Genomic DNA, 20,879 nt, shown 5'->3' with positions numbered 1-20,879 from the left:
TAAGCTACTAATTATGTCAGTCTATAATATAGCTGTTCAAAAATCTTCTCTGTGATGGTCAATAAATAAAAGCCTTATCATCAACACCAAATCCCAAAAATGAAGGTCAACTTGTTTACTCTGCAGACCTTGCCAAATATATTAGTCTTGATAATCTACAAAATATCTTTGGAAGTTGAAACTAACAGTAGCTCTGGGCCTGCAGAGGTACATTTCGTTGCAGCCAAGTTACAATGCGAGCTGAGTGATTCAATAATTGATGGAACTGCACATAATATCAATGTGTTCAAGATTAATCTTAAAATTTTAAATTAATAAAAGGCATTTGAATGAAATCAGGAAAGGAGTGAAATAATGGGGAAAATTTTGATTGTTCCCACCTGAATCATAATCTGGCAATATTGCTCACAACATCTTTTCCATTACATTGTGAGTTGGCCCTTGCTAATTAACACAAGTGCACAACTGCAAACAATATTTAAATGGATGTACACTGAAATAGTGGAATATGCACAACTAAATTTTAAAGGTTACACTGCTCACATACCATTTTGTTTTGAATGGAAAATCTTTTAAGATAGTTATGTATGAAGCTGTCCCCTTTAATTGGAGATAAAATTGGGTAGTGCAGAGAACCATCTGTCCACATGCAAGTTTTTTTCTGAATCTATGTCCATGTGACCTGGTTGGCATAGATAGAGGTCCCCTTTGGATCAAATTGAAAGTAAGATAGCAATTTTAACACCTGGGTACAAAAGGAAATGGCAGCTGATCTTGCAGCTTGTGGACTCACTGAATTTCAGAAGCATTCACACCAAGATGTTTGGAGAAGATGGACAAGTATGTAACTAATGGCAGACAAAGAAATCGCATTTGGACTAACTACCAAGTAGAGTGCAGGTGCAACGGACTTTGTTTGAAAGGACACTCAAAGCTTTAGAATAGAATAGAATATCCTTTATTGTCACATGTACTCCATTGTAGAAGTATAGTGAGAAGCTTTAACAATATCTGCCTCTTAAGGCGCCATCTTGGGTACAAGTACCAATGTACAAGTCTTGGATACAAGGGGGAGGGAATAAAAAGTAGTTACATTACTTTACAGAGTTTAAAAAATAAGTTAGAAATAAATTATGGCTAAAGGTTCAACATTACAGGCAGGTATAAAATTTCAAATAAACATTACATTGAAACAACTCAGTGCAGGGCCTCTGCCCATGCCAGACCCCAGTCCAATAGCCATCCTTGCTCTGCTCCAAGCCCAAGTCTGCTCCTATTGACACTCAAGCTAAGTTCCAGGACTGCCTCCCCAGCACTAGTCTCCACCTGAGACCCACTACCCCACACCCTGCTCTGGGGCTCACAACCATGCTGCCATAGGACATGCTCCCTGCTTACCCTGATGAAGCAGAAAGAAGCCCACAGAATTGTTGCATTTGGCCCATTGTGCCTGCAGTGGCATCAATATCTAATGGCATTGTTGTGTATTTTCCCCCACCCTTGCCCATTATTTCTATCCAAGTAATATTCTTCTGCTCTCTTTAATTACTCTATTGAAACTGCTTTTCCCACACTTCCAGGTAGTGCATTTCATCCCTTGTTACTCACTGTGTGAAAAGTTTTTTTTAACTCATATCACCCTTTCTTATTTTGCACATGACTTTACATCTATACCCTCTAGCTCTTGTTCCTTTTATGAACTGGTATAGCTTCACTCAACCTATTCTATCCAGCCTGCTAATTATTTTGACAGATGAAACTCGAAGGAGCTTTCAACTTTAATCACAAGACTACGTTGTTGCAGATTTTCAAGTGAAACATAGAGGATTTTTTTATGGTGTTAAGAAATATACTTTAAAAAAACTTTACGTAGTTTACTGTATTAGTTGTCTATTTAGTCTGTTTGTTACAATAAAAAAATGAAAATCTTTTCTTGTGATTCTGCATCTAGGCAGTTGTGAAGTGCATATCTCTTTTTAAAAGTTATCTGTCTCCATGGAGGTTGTAACAATTTACAAAATCCACCTGATTATTATCATGCCTATTTCGCAGTAGTGAAGATCAGGCAGATTCTACGGTTATGCAACCCACTGAAGATGGAAATTTCCTCCAAAGGTCCTTCTCGTGATGTAAAGAATCTAAGTAACGGGGAGAAAACAGGAAAGAGAGGTTGGGTTTAGATACTTCTATCATTAAGTTGGCACAGTCTGGGCTGAATAGACTTCTTTTATGATTTAAATTTACTTGATTCAAATGACACTGCATTGGATAGGAATTGGTTTAGCTCAATTGGCTGGATTGCTGCTTTACAGAATAGTATAATACCAACAGCATAGGCTCAATTCCCATCAGTGGTTTGAGGCTACCATGAAGGATTTTTCTCCTCAACTTCTTCCTTGCCTGAGGTGTGGTGGCTCTCAGGTTAAATCACTTCCAGTTGCTTTCTCTAATAAGAGAGAAGCCCCTATGGTTTGGTAAGACTATGGTGACAACATTCGTGCATTGGACGTGCAAAATGTACTCCATTCCTATAGATGCTATAGATCCCTTGACTATGAATACAACCTATGAAGAAGGGTGGGCGGGAGAAAGCAGGAAATTATAGACCAGTTAGTCTGACCTCAGTGGTGGGAAAGATGCTGGAGTCTATTATAAAGGATGAAATTACGGCACATCTGGATAATAGTAACAGGATAGGACAGAGTCAGCATGGATTTATGAAGGGGAAATCATGCTTGACTAATCTTCTTGAATTTTTTGAGGATGTAACTCGGAAGATGGATGAGGGAGATCCAGTGGATGTACTGTACCTGGACTTTCAGAAAGCTTTTGATAAAGTCCCACACAAGAGGTTAGTGAGTAAAATTAGGGCGCACGGGATTGGGGGCAAAGTACTAGATTGGATAGAGAATTGGTTGGCTAATAGGAAACAAAGGGTAGTGATTAACGGCTCCATTTCGAAATGGCAGGCAGTGACTAGTGGGGTACCGCAGGGATCCGTGCTGGGACCGCAGCTTTTTACAATATATGTAAATGATATAGAAGATGGTATCAGCAATAACATTAGCAAATTTGCTGATGACACAAAGCTAGGTGGTAGGGTGAAATGTGATGAGGATGTTAGGGGATTACAGGGTGACCTGGACAAGTTAGGTGAGTGGGCAGATGCATGGCAGATGCAGTTTAATGTGGATAAATGTCTGGTTATCCACTTTGGTGGCAAGAACAGGAAGGCAGATTACTACCTCAATGGTATCAAATTAGGTAAAGGGGCTGTTCAGAGAGATCTGGGTGTTCTTGTCCACCAGTCAATGAAGGCAAGCATGCAGGTACAGCAGGTCGTGAAGAAGGCTAATAGCATGCTGGCCTTCATAACAAGAGGAATTGAGTATAGAAGCAAAGAGGTGCTTCTGCAGCTGTACAGGGCCCTGGTGAGACCACACCTGGAGTACTGTGTACAGTTCTGGTCTCCAAATTTGAGGAAAGACATTCTGGCTATTGAGGGAGTGCAGCGTAGGTTCACGAGGTCAATTCCTGGAATGGCAGGATTGCCTTACACGGAAAGACTGAAGCGACTGGGCTTATACCCTTGAGTTTAGAAGACTGAGAGGGGATCTGATTGAAACGTATAGGCTTATGAAAGGACTGGACACTCTGGCAGGAGGGAACATATTTCCGTTGATGGGGGAGTGCCGAACCAGAGGACACAACTTAAAAATACGGGGTAGACCATTTAGGACAGAGATGAGGAGAAACTACTTCACCCAGAGAGTGGTGGCTGTGTGGAATGCTCTGCCCCAGAGGGCAGTGGAGGCCCAGTCTCTGGATTCTTTTAAGAAAGAATTGGATAGAGCTCTTAAAGATAGTGGAGTCAAGGGGTATGGAGATAAGGCTGGAACAGGATACTGATTAGGAATGATCAGCCATGATCATATTGAATGGCGGTGCAGGCTCGAAGGGCAGAATGGCCTACTCCTGCATCTATTGTCTATTGTCTATTGTCTGTTATAGTCTATGTACCCGAGCCTACCCCATGATGTCTCTATCACAAATGCAACCTACTTTTATCTCTTAAAGCTTTGCCAATCTCTTATCCATTTCCCTGCCAATTTACTGTTAAAACTTTCATCTCTCTTTGTTATTGTCAAGTCAGAACATAAATAATGTCTTGGTGAGCCTCCTATCATGCATATTTCAAAATGTGGAGCTCAATCAAAACTCCCTTGCCTAAATTCTAACTGCACCAAAGTTATCACTGAGCACACTGCAAATATCAGTTTCAGGAATCACAACAATTCAATGCTAAAATTCTCATCTTCATGTTCAAACACTAACATGTAGGCTCCAAGAAGTACCTCGTGCAAATCCCTTCACCACACCTTTCATGGCCAGGTGAATACTTGATAAGTTCTGAAGCAATGGGATCCACTCTCATTCTTTAAAATGCCCCATGTAACCTCTCTCTTTGACCACTCTTTTGGTCAACTGTCCATTGGCTTCTTTTTGGCTCAGAGTCAATTTCTGAACAACTATCCAATGGAGAGCCTGGATACATTTCATTACAATAAAAGATCTATACAAATGCAAGTTGTTGTTATGATATTGAATAGTAATTCATCGTCCCAGTTCTCAACTGAATTTCCTGTTCTCAATGCTGATTACAGATTGCAAGATGGGTTTAACTCCATGAGTGAGAAATTAATCCCAGGAAAGTCCCAGCAGAGATTCAGGAGAGCAGTTTTCAGGCTTGTTTCACATACCTTGATGTTCCACATTTTGTTGAAAGGTTTAAAAATGATGAAGTAATTTCCTCCTCATCTCTGTCTTAAATGAGTGACACTTTACTTGGAGATTACTCCCTCTGCTCAGAAACACTCCCAGAGGAGTAACAATGACTGCAGTCCATTTATTGCCAGTGGACCCACAATGCCATTGGGAAGGGAGTTCCAGGGTTTTGACCAAATAACACTGAAGAAAGTATTTCCAAGTCAAGATGGTGCATGGCTTGGAGGGGAACTTGCAAATAGTGGTGTTTTCCTGTTTTTGTAGCCCTTTTCCTTTCAGTTAGTTGTGGCTATGGGTTAGAAGGGTCAAAAGTGTGGTGTTGGAAAAGCACAGCAGGTCAGGCAGCATCCGAGGAGCAGAAGAATCGATGTTTCAGGCATAAGCCCCTCATCAGAGTTAGAAGGGTGCTGACTAAGGAGCCTTGGAGAATTCCTGCAGTGCATCTTGTCGATGGCACACACTTGCTACAGAACGTCTGCACTGAAGGAACTGAATGTTTGTGGATGTGGTGTCAATCCAGCAGGCTGCTTTGTCCTGGAAAGTGTCAAGCTTCTTGAATGTCGTTGAAGCTGCATTCATCCAAGTAAAGGAGGGATATTCCATCACACCCCTGGCTTGGGCCTTGAAGATGGTAAACAAACTTTGCAGAGTCAGGAGATGGGTTACTCACTACAATATTCATAGCCTCTGAACTTCTCTTGTAGACACAATATTTATATAGCTAGTCCAATTCAGTTCCTGATCAACAGCAATTCCAGGGTGTTGACAGTAGGAGATCAATTTTATTCAACTTCAACTTAAGTGTTCTTAACCGGCATGTAAGTCGAGCTTGAAGCATTCTGTCCTGAACTTAATTCCTGTGGCATGGTAGATATTTCCCTGATGTCAACCTACTCAATTATCTTCACCTCCCATTATCTTCCTCGCTGCTTTATATAAGGTGAAGATAACCTACTGTCTTCAACTTGAAGGCACTAACTCCATTCCTCAAAACTCCATTTGGCTCAGTCTCTGTTCCACCCCAGTCCACAGTAACATTGCCAGCACTTCTCAAAAGCTTTAAAAAATGTCTCTGGAGCAGATGGAGTCTCTGCAGAAATTCTGAAGCACAATGAATCTACACTCTTGGCTTGGCAGGACAATGTTATTTCCGTGATTTGGAAAGAAGAGTGTATGCGGAGGATTTAAGGGAAGCTGTGATAGTCTTTATATTCAAGAGGGGAGACAATAACTGCAGAGAACTCTCCCCGTCATATGAAAAATCATTCTAAGAATCCTCCTAGGTTGTTCCCTTCCCATGTCTCAAGAAAAGCAGAGTAATGTTCTAGCTCAGCAACAAGCATGATCTTTACTGTGTGATAAATCCAATAAAATACAAAAGTAAAAGTATAAATAACTGCACATGCCTGTTCTTATACACAGGGAGCTGTACAGGACTTTAGACAGACCTCAGCTGGAGTAATGTGTGTAGTTCTGCTAACTGGAAGGGTTTGATTGCACTGGAGGGAGTGCAGAGATGATTCATTAGGTTGTTGACTGGGAAGGAGCTTTTCGTAACAAAGAGAATCTGGATAAGCTCAGGTTGTTTTATTTAGATCAGAGAAGGTGGGGTGGTGGGGGGGGGACCCTGATTGAGGTACATCAGATCACGAGGAGCACAAACAGCATGAATAGAAAGCAGCTGTTCCCTCAGTTGAAGGGTCAGTAATGAGGGGACATAATTTTAAAGTGAAAAGCAGGAGGTTTAGAGGGGATTTGACAAAAATAAATTTCACCCAGAAGGTGGTGGGAATCTGGGATGCACTGCCTGGAAGGATAATTGAGGTGGGAAACCTCACAATCTTTAAAAAGTACTTGGTTGAGCACTTGAAATATCTTAACATTCAAGTCTATAGGCCCAAGTGCAGGAAAGTGAGACCACTGTAATTTAGAGTAGTTTTAACAGTGCAGCCTGGATGGATTGAAGGGCTCTTCTGTACTGTATAATTCTATTACCTCAATAACTGACTCTGTCAACCATAAACAGGCCATGGATGGGAGCACATAGCAGGGAGTCGAGGGGACCTGTTGTGCTGCGTAGGCGGAGATCTGAGCCGACTGTGCATGGGATTTTGGGGTGGGGGGGGACGGGGGTCAGTCATTGAGCTTAGATCAGAGATGAGGCGCTGTTTGGGTCCAGCATCAGGGAGCTCAGGCTAGGAGCAGCTTTGGGGCCCATGACTTCTGCCCATGATCCTGACCATGAAGATTTATAGAGGGTCCCCCTCAAAGTCAACTGCCAGATTAAATTTGGCATTATCTTCCATCTACTCCATGATGATATGCAAGTTGTGATCCACATCAACAAAATCACCACAAAACCTGTCTCAGTGAAGACCAAGGGCAAACATGGCTGTATAAGTTATGTTGCTGCAATACTGCACCTTACCTCTAGAAAATGACTGACAATGGTGAAGATGCTTTCACAGAACAGAGGGGAAAACAATTCAACCCACATCATATTAACCAAAACAAAAATTAATTTAGATTTTGAATTCCAGTCTGCGGATGATGCTTGCATATGCACTCATTCTGAAAATAAGCTCCAGGTCATTGTTGACTCCTTTCTGGTGCAGATGAGAAATTGGGATTTTTAACCAAACATCCAAAAAAGCCTAAGGTCACCTTCCACAGCGTATGGTTAAAATCAGTGCTAAGCCCCTGTTAATGTAGTTATGGAGATTAGTTGGAGGGGTGAACAACAGCTTATTACTTCACTAAGGAACCCAGGAATCTTGTTCAGTAAGTCCATCATTCCAGTCAGAAAAATGGTACCTCTGCTGCAAACACAGAGAAAGCCTTCTCAGGCAGTGAAAAAAGGGACTAATTTCTCTTCAGCTGCAAGAATGTATTTCTCTTCTGAAGCTCAGTAGCAATTTCTTTTGGAAAGCCCAGAAACCCCAGACGCCATCTCCCCCAGATATGACAAAGTCTGTAGATTTAGCATTGGGGTCATCAGCCTTCTCAAAAGTCATCAAACCAGACTGACCATAAGACCATAAGAAATAGGAATGGAAGTAAAGGCATTCGGACCATCAAGTCATTCAATCACGGCTGATGGGCATTTCAATCCCACTTACCCGCACTCTCCCTGTATCCCTTAATTATAAGACCATAAGAAATAGGAGTGGAAGTAGAGCCAAGTCATCTTTGAGCTGAACAGACTGCCTAAAAAAGTGATACTTATCACAAAAAAATGACCTCACGCACACTGCAGATAGCATTCCATACATAAATGGCATCCAGTTGACAGGCCAAATGAATGCAAATGTCATGCTGAACAGAATAGTTATGTCATGCAGGATTGAAAGAGACTATTGTGCTGATAGCACCAGTGCCAAACCTTAATATATGCTTATACGCCATTCCCTTCAGCCATTGCCCTTGAATTAGTTAGCTATTTATTTTGGCTATTACTTTTAACACTTTGCATAGTTACAATGTGCATTATTAACAAAGATTGGATTGCTAAGCAGTATAATATTTGCTTTGTTCACCAATGTGCAAGTCAGGCAGAATGCTCCAGAATTGTCCTTAAACTGTATATTCCTGAATGTGCACATATTTCTGGATTCGGTTGACACATCACTTAACTGTGGTTAGGTGCATTTATGACAAGGAAATTTGTGAATTTAAATTACATTGGATACTTTAGTAGAAATCAAAAATAACAATTATAAAACATATTCAGCATTTTCACACAAGTTACACATATTCAAAAGTTATATAATTTACTTGCACAAACAAATATTGAGGAAAAAGCCCGCTACCATATATCAAGACATTGTGACCAGAACCGTCATTAGTCTCATATCTGGTGGATTTATTCCTTTAACTGCCTCCAAATAAAAACACTGCACCAGGTACCTGCATGAATTGCAGAAACGTCTACTTTATTTTGATGGATATATGGAACATTCATTATTCCAGCCCCATCTTTAGCCCCCTCTCTCATCCCCCTTTTCTGTACATTGATGACTTAATCAGTTCCAACTCTTGCTCTAACTATGAAGTGGAAACTTTGGTTGGCTTTGTTGTCAATTTACATCCTTCTTGCATCCTTACATCCTCAACTTCTTGTCTCCATTTCTGGAACTGAGTGATCTATAAATGTTCATTAAAATGCCACAGACTATATTTCCTTACAATCTGTTCTTGTAATGGCTCCATTTCATTCTCCTTACTTCTCTACATCTGCAGCATCTGTCTCAATAATGTGACCTCCTGCATCAGCTCTTCCAATATCTCTTCCTTTCCCTCAGCTGAGGATTCCTACCCAAAATGATTGGCAGTACCTTCCATCATGTCAAATCCATTCTGTACACTTTTAGTCTTGACACTTTTCTTTCTTCTCAAACCATAATAGGGGTGACCTTATTCTCAATCTCCACCTCATAATCTGTGTTCAAAGCAGCATTTTCTACTAACCTCAGCATGATACAAGCACACTTTCACCCACCTTCTTGTTTCAGCATTCCCTCCATGACATCGTAGTCCACTCTTCAGTAACCTATAAAATCCCATCTCTTCCCTACAGCACCTTTCCATGCAAGAGTAAAAGATCAATACCTAACGTTTCACCTTCCTCCTTCTCATTGTCCAAGGTTCAAAACACATGTCCAAGTGAAACAGCAATGTTCTTGCATTCCTTTCAATTATTATACTGTATTTGCTGTTCATGATGAGCACTTTTCCACACTGAGGAAACCAAGCATAGACTCCGGGACTGCTCCATCAAACATTTCATTCAGTTTGTGAGCAAGATCCCAAGTATATGATGTTTATCACTTCCATTCTAAATCTTGCTCATGAAACCTTTTTGTCCATGGTGTTCCACTGAATGTCAATGTAAGTTCAAGGAACAGCACCTTATCTTTTGACTTGGCACTCTACAGCCTCTGAACTCAACATTATGTTCAACAGCTAGATCATAAACTCTGGCTCCATTTTGTCCTTTTAATTTTCTCTCTCTGTTTTTGTTTTTTGGGTTGGTCTTGTCTGATCATTTTATCCCTTCATCTTGCATTCAGATTTTCTTAATGATGCAAGACACACCTCACTTGGACACCATTGTTCCTTTGCTACATCCATAGGCATTCTCTTTGGCTATTGGATTGTGATATCTTTTGTTCTTTAATATCTCTTGGTCTCCAATATAGTACACATCTTCTCCTTTTTGTCTCTTGTCCCTTCCACCTTTGCTATTCTAAAATCTCTTATATTTTTATCTTCCTTCAACTCTGCTCCAAAGGTCATCAATCCAAAACATGAACTCTCTTCCTCTCTAAAGATGCTGCCTGGCCTGTTGAATCTTTTCAGCATTTTTAATTCCAATTTCAGATCTCCAGTATCTGCAGCATTTGTTTTTTTTTTATATTTTACGTCTTATCAGTAATCCAAGAACACTGAAGATTACTGTATTCACATCTGAAAGAGGTCTGCAAAAAACATTGCCTCAGTACCAGAATTTTTCACTCACTCATTATATTTGGTCTTAAATTCAATGTATCAATCACTTTATCAGCAAACTGATCTATCTGCAATACTATATTTGCACTTAACTGGTCTACACTGGTCACCCTGTCTTCCATGGAAATTCAGTTGGCAAAAACACTGGCCGCTGCTTTTTGATCATAGACCATTCCTTCCACTGCCCCTATAGGATCACAGTTACACCAATGACTGCTTTCAAATTGGATGAGCTCATGTTAAAGGTATGAGGAATACACTGGTCACACTGTAGACCTGTAACATTGGTCTTACAAAGACATTGGCTTGTGGATTTATCTCAACCACTTGATATATTTATTGTACCTGCTTTGTCACAATTTCAAGGTAAACAGGCCAAGGAGTTACTTGAACATAGATTGTAATAGCCATCTAGGCAAATGTCACACCACTGTAGTCCAATGTTAGGTTTGCAAACACGCTGACCTGTTTTCAAGTCATTTATGAATCCAAGGACTGATACTGCTGAGTCACATTCACAAGCCTCACAGACACTTGCATCGAGTCCACAGAAATTACCCAATGCAAGTGTCACATTGAAATCCTTTGATGTTTGCCTTGCAGTTACACTGTCCACTACAAGGGAGTACAGCTCTGGTTCGCAGAACCATTAATATTGCAGTTACATGGTTCACATTTGTCTGAATTTGAACTGTTCGGTAGTTTGATGCCAAAGCTGCACTGTTGATATTTTATTCCTGAAAGAAGTTTAAAATGCAAAACAATAAATAATAAAAATGAAAATTAGAAATCAATCATGCTTGCTCATATGTGAATTTTGGCTGTATAAATTTTTAATGTTCAAATATTAATTGCATATATTCTCAAAAATGTTTTAAATGGAGCAACTGTTATTCTAGGAACCTTTTAGAATTATATCTGTGAACCTACCGACAGAAATCAAACTGTTAAAAAAAAACATAAGTTTCAATTTTAAGTGTAGTTTCCTATGCATCTGATTAACATTGCCTTCAGTTCCTATAGACATCCAACAGGTTAAATTTATTTCCATTATCTCAAAAATGCAAAAATCTGTTACACTTGAAAACATGGTATGTGAAATAATATATTACACCAGAATAAAAATGCAGTAAGAAGTTCAGCAGAAAGCAACTGCTTGCACTATGATTGATGACTTACCTAAGGCATAACATTTAATTTCAGTAAGAAAAATAAAAGTTCCAGCAACACTACAAATTTTAAAGTAACTGTATTGTGAAAAGAGTTATGACTCATTCCAAACTATTAAAATCAGTCTAGAGGGATTCACCTCATCATTTCTAAAAATATACATAGCACTTATTTGAATTTGTCATGCATGTTCATGACAGCTAATCTGTCTCCAGTGTTACTGAGCAAAGCCTACAGGGCATCGCGTTCAGTTTCTTACAGGGTTAACAAGAAAGTAGGGAGAGGTTTCCAGATCCATTAGGCATTTAAGGCACAATCTCTACCTGTCACTTTTTATTCTAGATAAGTGACCTACTTTACAAATTTCTTTGTATTGAATAATTCATTTACAACACAATTGTACAACCATATTAACTGTAGTAAAAATCAACCTCTTGTGCACCACTCTTGTACCACATACTTCAAAATGTAATGGTGTTATGAAGTTCTTTTTATGAATAACAAGGAAACAACAATGATGATAATGGATATAAGGTTCAAAACAGCAGTGGATCACCAAGAATATAATTCAGCCATTACTAGCTTTATCAAATTCTATTTCTGGAGCTCAGCTTGATAACAAAGGTAGAAATAATAATAGCAATAAAGATTTTCCAGTGTAGCAGAAAAGGTTATCAAATATCCTTCAACATCAAACCAGATCACATTTCATAAGTCTTTTTCACATCTCTGCACTGTTGCTTAATGCTGTTCATTACAATCCACATTAGCTTTAATCAGGGGCTATTTTAGAAACAGCATTTAAAGCTAACTGCTATGCAAATGAAATGGTAAATTTTTTTGATCCATATGTATGGACTGGGACACGTTCTGCTACAATGCAAAGCACACTTTATCAGGAATGCTCCCTGCATAATATTCCCATACATCAAAATTTCAAAGTGCATTATACACACAATGTATTTTGAGCACTTGATAAATTTTGCCCCATGTAGCTGTTACTACCTTCCAGTAAGTTGCAGGTAACAAATTGCTTTAATCAAATCTAATTTCTGAAAATACCAGTGGGAACCGCAAAACATAAAAGCAAGTATCACAAAAACATGATAAATAACAGAGAATATGGTAGTTTGTTATAATCAACTTGGCAGTGAATTGCAAAATTAAAATTATCTGGCCCTTGATAACTAACCACATACATATGATCTTTGAAGTAAAGATAAGTCTCTTGCGTTTCATAAGAATTGTTCAAAGGCATATAGTAACAGAATGAAAAGATTTAGCATAAAGTACCTCACCGCATGCAAATCGTTTGAAATAGTATTTTAAACTGGACTTTAAAGGCAACTATATAGATGACTTGTGTGCTCAGAATACATCAGATAATTATAACCTTTCACATGTGTCTGAGATGTTTAGCAAACATTTGTTTAATTTCTTCATAAGAATGGCTAGTGACTGACAGACTTAGGGTCAAATTTATAACCAGCAGGATATGATACACAAAATCTTATATTTCACCTACCGATAACATTTGCTTTGCACTTGCATTGACCTGAATTTTGGTGACAGGTAATATCTCCATTCACTGTCCCAAAGGTATTACAGTTACAAGGAATGCAGCCATCAGGGTCTGAGAAGCGCAGATTATAGAATCCATCCTGGCACTGATTACACTGTCTGCCAGACATGCATCTCTTGCATTTACACTGGCCTCCAATCTAAAGAGATTAAAAATATGCTGGGATGAGTGGAAGCAGATGATAGCTACAATGATTTGTTTTTCCATATTTCTAACAAAAATGTCAGCCAGAAAGGAGAATAGAGAGAAAGAGAAATGAACGGTAGCAAGAGAAAGACCACAAAAATCCATTCACATGAAACAGAAAGTATTTCAGCAAATGAAAATAGAAACAAAAAAAATCAATGTTAAACTATGACATTGAAGGCATAAATAAGGAAAGTATATACTCAAGAATGGTAAATCCAACTTTTCACAAATATTTCATCCACGCGAATATAAGAAATTCCTCTATAATGTTTCATTCTTTCTCTTCATTTAATTAAATCTTAATGTTTATTATTGATTGAGGGAGAGAGTCCAAGACAAAGACATTCGCTGAGGTCTAAGGTATCCTGCAGGTTTTGATACCTTTAGAGCAAAACTTTGTTATTGCAGTATAAAGTAACCAATAAAGTATTTGCAAACTCAACAAAGTAAATCATGACTTTGCAGATAAAGTGAGTGATATCTGGTTGACAGCCCAAATTACATCTCTTTTGATTTTTATTTTCATTGAAGTCAATTGTAAAAGCTTACTTATGATACTGCCTCATATTTTGATATAGTGAACAAATTACAGATGTTTTACAAATGAACACTAGTCAACACCTCTGGAGCAGGCAGTACTCGAACCTGGATCTCTTGGCTCAGAAGTAGAGATTCTATCACTGCACCACAAGAGCTTTACTTCAACAAATTATATTCTATACACACAATACATTGCGCTGACTGAAAATAAACTGCTGCATCTTGAGTAGATTAGTAGCTTATATAATATTCAAATGTCTTCCCTACATACTTCTTAAGATCATCTATGAGGAGGCTAAGGTGTTCTGAACAATGTTAACTGAATGTATATGTCCTTCATTAACACAAACAAGGAAATCTTGGTTAAAATTCCTTGGCAACCAATCAGAGGCCTGTTTCTTGAGATTCTGCACTTTAGACAAACAAAATTAATAAATAAACAATTGATTTATCACAAACAAACACAGAAAATGTTGAAGAAACTCAACAGGTCTGGTAGCATCTGACACAAAAGAGAGTTAATGCTTCAAGTCTGATCTGAATCTTCTTCAGGACTGAAAGGGGTTGGAAAATGTCTTGATGTATATACATTTCGCAGGGATACATAGAAAATAGGGGCAGGAGTAAGCTATTTGGCATTTCAGGGCTGCTTCTCCAGAGGCAAGGGTGGAGGAACGAGGTAGTGTGGAGGTCCACTGCAAAAACATTGTCAATGGTAGTGAAAGAGAAAGAGAGAGGTAAAATGAATGTAAATTAAGCTGTACAAGTAAGAGAATGGGTTCTCTCTGCTGAGAACTAAATAAATAAGACTGAAGCTGTGGAGGTGCAGAGGGGGTAGGAAGAACACATGAGAACTGACATACTGCACTCAGGTTCTGAAGTTATGGAATGTAATATTGTGAATAGAGGCTATACAGAGCCGAAGCAGAAAATGGTGTATTGTTCCTCAAGTTTGCATTGAGTTTGTTTGGAATGTGGAAATTAGCCCAGGTCAGAAATGTTGGCATTTCAGCAAGGTGGCTTATTAAAATGTCATGCAATGATTTTATCATCTTGTATGATAGGAGGTATATCTATACATTCAGTTACAGGTAACCTTTAATGATGCTAAAGACTCATGGCTTTGTGTGGTTTTCTGTTTCAATTGATCCAAACATTTCAGCAATTAGTTTATTGGTTTGAGTTGTAAGATATACAAACAAATCCATGCTCTTACAAGAATACAAGTATCAGTACAATACTTGGATTCTAGATTCTATAAGAATCATGGATGAAAATTTATCTGGACTGCATCTGTAAATGAATAAAGGTAGTTCCTTAGCATCAGAATTTGTAATGGGGGAAGGGTGGAGAGGAATTAAATCATTCATGGTTTAACTATTAACCATGATATCCTGTCCCATGACCAAAACTAACAGCAGTTCATGGATACTTCCACCCCAAAGCCGACTGTACCATTCGATTAGATCTTGGTCAATTGATGTTCAAATTATATCAGCTTTCCTTCTTCCTTTGCAAGTTGTTAAACAACATTACTTGTTTTGATAGCAGTAATCTTGAAAATAAAACTTACTTAAACACAATATTCTAAGTGCAGGAGTAACGTTGTTTGGAACATTAATGTCTGTCTGTTCAACTAGAAACCAGATTGCCTTTCAGTAAACACATTGGAGTCTTGCAGTTGACAAGCAGTGGAGGAGGTAATGTTTGGTAGCTGGCAGTGGTGCTATGCCCATCAACAATCCATCCCTGTTTGCCCCAATTATATACCTCTTCCTCCCAGTTATTACTGGGATTTTCCCTGCGGCAGGAATAATCTGGCATAGTGCAAATGACCATTGCTCAACTTGCAGTGCTGGGACAAGAGAACTACCAGCTGTTGTGGTTCTGTTCGCCGAGCTGGGAATTTGTGTTGCAGACATTTCGTCCCCTGTCTAGGTGACATCCTCAGTGCTTGGGAGCCTCCTGTGAAGCACTTCTGTGATCTTTCCTCCGGCATTTGTAGTGGTTTGAATCTGCCGCTTCCGGTTGTCAGTTCCAGCGGTCCGCTGCAGTGGCCAGTATATGAGGTCCAGTTCCATGTGCTTATTGATTGAATCTGTGGATGAGTGCCATGCCTCTAGGAATTCCCTGGCTGTTCCCTGTTTGGCTTGTCCTATCATGGAGTACAATGGGTGAGTGGGGGAGGAGATAGTAGTGTTATCCCAGTCAAATTCATGTTGCTTGTCATCTGTGTGTGTGGCTACTAACGATAGCTAGTCGTGTCGTTTCGTGGCTAGTTGGTGTTCATGGATGCGGATCGTTAGCTGTCTTCCTGTTTGTCCTATGTAGTGTTTTGTGCAGTCCTTGCATGGGATTTTGTACACTACATTGGTTTTGCTCATGTTGGGTATCGGGTCCTTCGTTCTGGTGAGTTGTTGTCTGAGAGTGGCTGTTGGTTTGTGTGCTGTTATGAATCATAGTGGTCGCAGTAATCTGGCTGTGAGTTCGGAAACGCTCTTGATGTATGGTAGTGTGGCTAGTCCTTTGGGTTGTGGCATGTCCTCATTCCGTTGTCTTTCCCTTAGGCATCTGTTAATGAAATTGCGCGGGTATCCGTTTTTGGCGAATACATTGTCTGGGTGATCTTCTTCCTCTTTCTGCAGTTCTGGTGTACTGTCCTAGAGAGGACTAGAGAGGAAGAAAAGGACAACCAACTCCCATTCCTAGACGCGATGATACAGAGAACGCCGAATGGAGAATTCACCACAAAGGTATACAGGAAAGCCACACACACAGACCAAGTCCTGAACTACGAAAGCAACCACCCCAACACACACAAAAGAAGTTGCATCAAGACACTATTCAAAAGGGCCACAACACACTGCAGTACACCAGAACTGCAAAAAGAGGAAGAAGAACACCATGTATTCGCCAAAAACGGATACCCCCGCAATTACATTAGGGGAAGATAGGACAACATCTCTGCTCTCATTTTTGCCCTAAGCAGCAAATAGAGAGAATTATGAATCACCTCCAACATGACACAGAGAGGTTAGCAGAATAGACAGGCAAAAGCAGACGGAAGTTAAGAAAACTAAGTATCAGATGATGCATTTTTGGCAGGGGTAGACCTAATGACACAGATCTAAAGATTGTGCAGGAATCTGGCGTTGCATAAGTGTTGATCTTTGAAGGTAGCAGAACATAACAAAAAAGTGGTTGGCAAAGCACTTGGCATCTTGGGATCTGCGAATATAAACACTAAGCTTGACTTTCCCCTCCCTTAGGCGACGAGAATAATGGCAGAAATAATCAGTCAGGTGAGAGTCCAAAAATCAGATTTCACCGTTAAGTTGGATTTTAGCAAGTAGATTCTCCCTTTTCAAAAGGTAAGTTGATTTTTTTCACCACTGAGTGGCATGAAACCTATCTGCATTCATTTTCATCTCAGTAATTGCACAACTCGCTGAAATAAACTTTGCCTTCATAATTCTGCAGAATGGAAATACTCAACACTTCAGAAACCTGGCTGCAGATAGCATGTGTGTATGTACCTGGTGTCTTGATCTTTGTCTAATTTTGGTGATTTCTTTGTTTCAGCTGCCTCCACCAAAACATTGTCAATTTTTGTTGTAAACTCATCAGCTGCAATGGGTGTGTGAAAGAGGACAAAGGCAGGATGTGTCCCTGGGCTATCAGAGAACACAACTGGGGAATGCATCACACCAGTTTCTCTTTCAGGAAGACAATTTAGCGTACAAGATCAGCCAACAGTTTCCACCTCACAGAGGCTACTTGGAGCAGAAGGCAAGACAGCAACTAGTGGCTTGGGGAACAGTAAAGTGGCAATAGGGAATGGGGAGGTAGATTTTGTTAAAAGACACAATTAGAATGGGAAAAGGGAAGCATGGTGAGTGGGCATAGGTAGAATCCAATCAGTCAGGGTCACAGTCACACAGGGAGAAAGTGAGGACTACAGATGCTGGAGATCAGAGCCAAAGAGTGTGGTGCTGGAACAGCAGAACCAGTCAGGCAGTATCTGAAGAGCGGGTGAGTCGAAGTTTCAAGCGTAAGCGCTTAATCAGGAACAAAGGGGTGGCCCAAGGGGACTGAGAGATAAATGGGAGAGGGGTGGGCCGGGGGGGGAAGGAAGCTGGGAATGTGATCGGTAGATGACTGTGGGGATGAAGGTGATAGGTCAGAGAGAAGGGTAGTGCTGACAGGTCAGAAGGAAGATGGACAGGAAGGACAATTCAAGAGTTCCACCAGTTTCCCCATTCCTCCTTCCCCTCCCCCCCCCACCCTCCATCTTATCCCAGATTAAACCTTTCAACTCGGCACTGCCCTCTTGAACTGTCCTACCTGTCCATCTTCCTTCCTACCCTCCGCTCCACTCTCTTCTCCAACTATCACCTTCACCCCCACCTTCATCTATCAATTACATTCCCAGCTACCTTCCCCTAGCCCCACCCCCTTCCCATTTCTCTCTCAGCCCCCCTTGGGCCACCGCCTTATTCTTGAGGAGGAGCTTATGCTTGAAATATTGACTGTCCTGCTACTCGATGCTGTCTGACCAGTTGTGCTTTTCCTGCATCAGACTCTTTGACTCACAGTCAAACAGTCAGCCCAAGGTTTGGGCCATTTCTAGTTGACATGGCAGGGTGGGGGTGGATGGAGTGGCTACTGTCAATCAGGCAGTTCATACAGTTTAAGTCTATGAACGACATGAATTCAGAGTGAGGATTGAGGCATAGTCAGTCCTGGAAGACAAATAAAATAAGCCTAGTCAATCAATCGGGGAGATCATGCAAATGCAATCTAAGGGACAGACCATGGTCATTTGAAGGGAGTGGATCATACAGAAATAGAGGGTTTCTGGGGTCTGTCCATGGTATTGTCAAGGCTGCAGGCAGCTCAAGTCTAGGTATTAGCCTGGTTACATAGGCTTGCCCTCCTATTATCCCTGCAATGATTGTAGTATGCAATGAAAATTTCCTGTAACTCTGCAATGCTGAGTATTCTCATTGACATATCCACTGCTATGCCATTATGAGATTTAAGTCTATTCCCTTCACTCCACTCCATAATTCTGATATTATGACATTGTAATGCGGTCATTGCTAACCTCACACCCTTAGATTTTCTAGCACTGCTTTGAGAGACCCAGACACGGATAAACCTTTCCCTCCTAGAGCCTGTAGATACATGAGAGATTTTGCCATTGCTCCCAGGTGATGCGTGTGCAGGGTTGACTGATTGAATGTCCCAGTCCCTGGTTCCTTCCTGAGATATTATTGTTAACATCAGTGTCCCCGAGAGTAATCTGGAGCTCTTAACTCCAATCCCCAGTTTATAGGTAGATGGGGTCCTGTTGAGTAAGGCAATCTCTAGTTCCCCATTTTTCCTGATTATAAAGAGGTAGAAAGGTACAGTGATTGTAAAACATCACAAATTTTCGTGGTGGAAGATAATCCACATCTTTCACATCTGGGAACCTTTTCTGCTCTGACTGGTGTAAAAAAAGATGACAGCAGATGTCTTAATAGTGCATGTGAATAGATATTTACAACAGTGCAGATTATATACAATAATTAAACAACGAGTGCCACCAAATGTATCAGATGTGTTCGACATCTAGGTGCAGCATGAGATGAGGAAGGCCACTGACTTGTATGTGCTGGTGACTTTGAAGATTTTGGCAGGTGTCCTTTGGGGACTCGACCTGTTGAGAGTCTCCTACACAGGTACAAGCACACACTCCTTGGCCTCAGTTGCTGGAGGCAACAGGGTGACCGATATAGAGTAGGAGAAGGGGAAGGGCACCACTAAATTATTCTGAGAAGCACACACAAAAATATAAATTAGGATTTGTAGTAGGCCATTCAGCCCTTCGAGTGTGACCCACCATTCAATAAGGTCAAGGATGACCTGATTGTAACTTCAAAATACTGTCCCATCTATCTCAATAACCTTTCAACCTCTGGGGCTGGATGGGGTGGGGGAGCCTAATCATAATCTATCTACCTTTGCCAAAGAAGGTATTAAAAGCCTCTACTTCCACTCCTTTCAAAAAGAGTGTTCTAAAAATTCATGACCGCTGAGATTAAAAAAAAATTACCTATCCTCCATTTTAAAGGGTGACTATTGATTTTTAAAGATTAGTCCAGTTCTAAGTTGTCCCAAAAGAGGAAACATCCTCTCCACATCGATCCTGTCAAGACCCCTTAAGATACTACATATTTCAATGAAGCAATCTCCTTCTCGCTAAACTCCAAGCCGAGTCTGTCTAGCCTTTGCTCAAAGCACAATAATCCAGTAAACTGTCTCTGAACTGCTTCCAACATCCTTCCTTAAACATGATAGCCAGTGCTGTGGATGCAGTCTCACAGTGCGTCTGTAACTGAACCAAACCCTCCAAACTTTTGTATTCAGTTCACCCCACATTAAATGATAACATTCTATTAGCTTTCTTAATTACTTGGTGTACTTTCAAATGAAACGTTTTGCTGTTCATGGATGAAGGTGCCCAGATCCGTCTGCACCTCAAGAAGTTCATTGGGTGCCTGCCTGTTTCTCCTCCTCCATGTGGACCAGGGCACCACCCAGTCTCTTTGCAAAAGCAGGCGTCTGGATTGAGATTGTAGAGTCTTATTTCTCTTCTCAGCGCCCTGGTTCCATTGCCCTTTCCTCAAAGAGGTTGAGAATTTTTGTATCCAGCATCCTTCCATCAGTCTTATCCCTCTCATTGCAATTGTGGGCCAGACGTTTCTGCATGAGGGTCGCAGAAGGATTTAGTGTAATGGCATTGAGCTCATGAGCACATTGTGAGCAAGCAAAACCATGTGAGATGGTCAGCTAATCCCAAGGGGTCAGTATGAAGTGAAATGCACAGGGAGGATTGCAGCTTGAGAGCATGACGTAGATGTGATCCTGTGCGTGTGCATCATACATGTGATTCTGAGGCTTGAAACAGCAGACATTGACAGAGTGATAGCCCTGTGAAGTAACAGAGTGAGATGGCACCACACCCCTCTGTAGAGGACAGCTAATCATTCATTGTTTTATGGCAAGGATGCTGGGAACATTCCACTTGCTCACCTCTTCTGACTCACCGAATCACTTG

At 40.5% G+C, this 20,879-nt stretch overlaps 1 protein-coding gene across 1 annotated transcript in view; it reads right to left on the bottom strand.

Annotated features, from left to right (window-relative positions):
• ush2a (Usher syndrome 2A (autosomal recessive, mild)) overlaps window positions 1-20,879 on the bottom strand; it is a 929,735-nt gene that overhangs the window by 783,036 nt on the left and 125,820 nt on the right. The window contains 4 exon segments of the mRNA XM_072580162.1: window positions 10,531-10,855; window positions 10,857-10,910; window positions 10,912-11,030; window positions 12,989-13,184. Coding sequence (XP_072436263.1) covers window positions 10,531-10,855; window positions 10,857-10,910; window positions 10,912-11,030; window positions 12,989-13,184 — 694 coding nt within the window.

This window comes from Chiloscyllium punctatum, chromosome 11 (assembly GCF_047496795.1).
Source record: "Chiloscyllium punctatum isolate Juve2018m chromosome 11, sChiPun1.3, whole genome shotgun sequence".
In the NCBI taxonomy this organism is placed as follows: domain Eukaryota; kingdom Metazoa; phylum Chordata; class Chondrichthyes; order Orectolobiformes; family Hemiscylliidae; genus Chiloscyllium; species Chiloscyllium punctatum.
The sequence above is the reverse complement of the archived record's forward strand: the minus strand, read 5'-3'. Positions and strand labels throughout refer to the sequence as shown.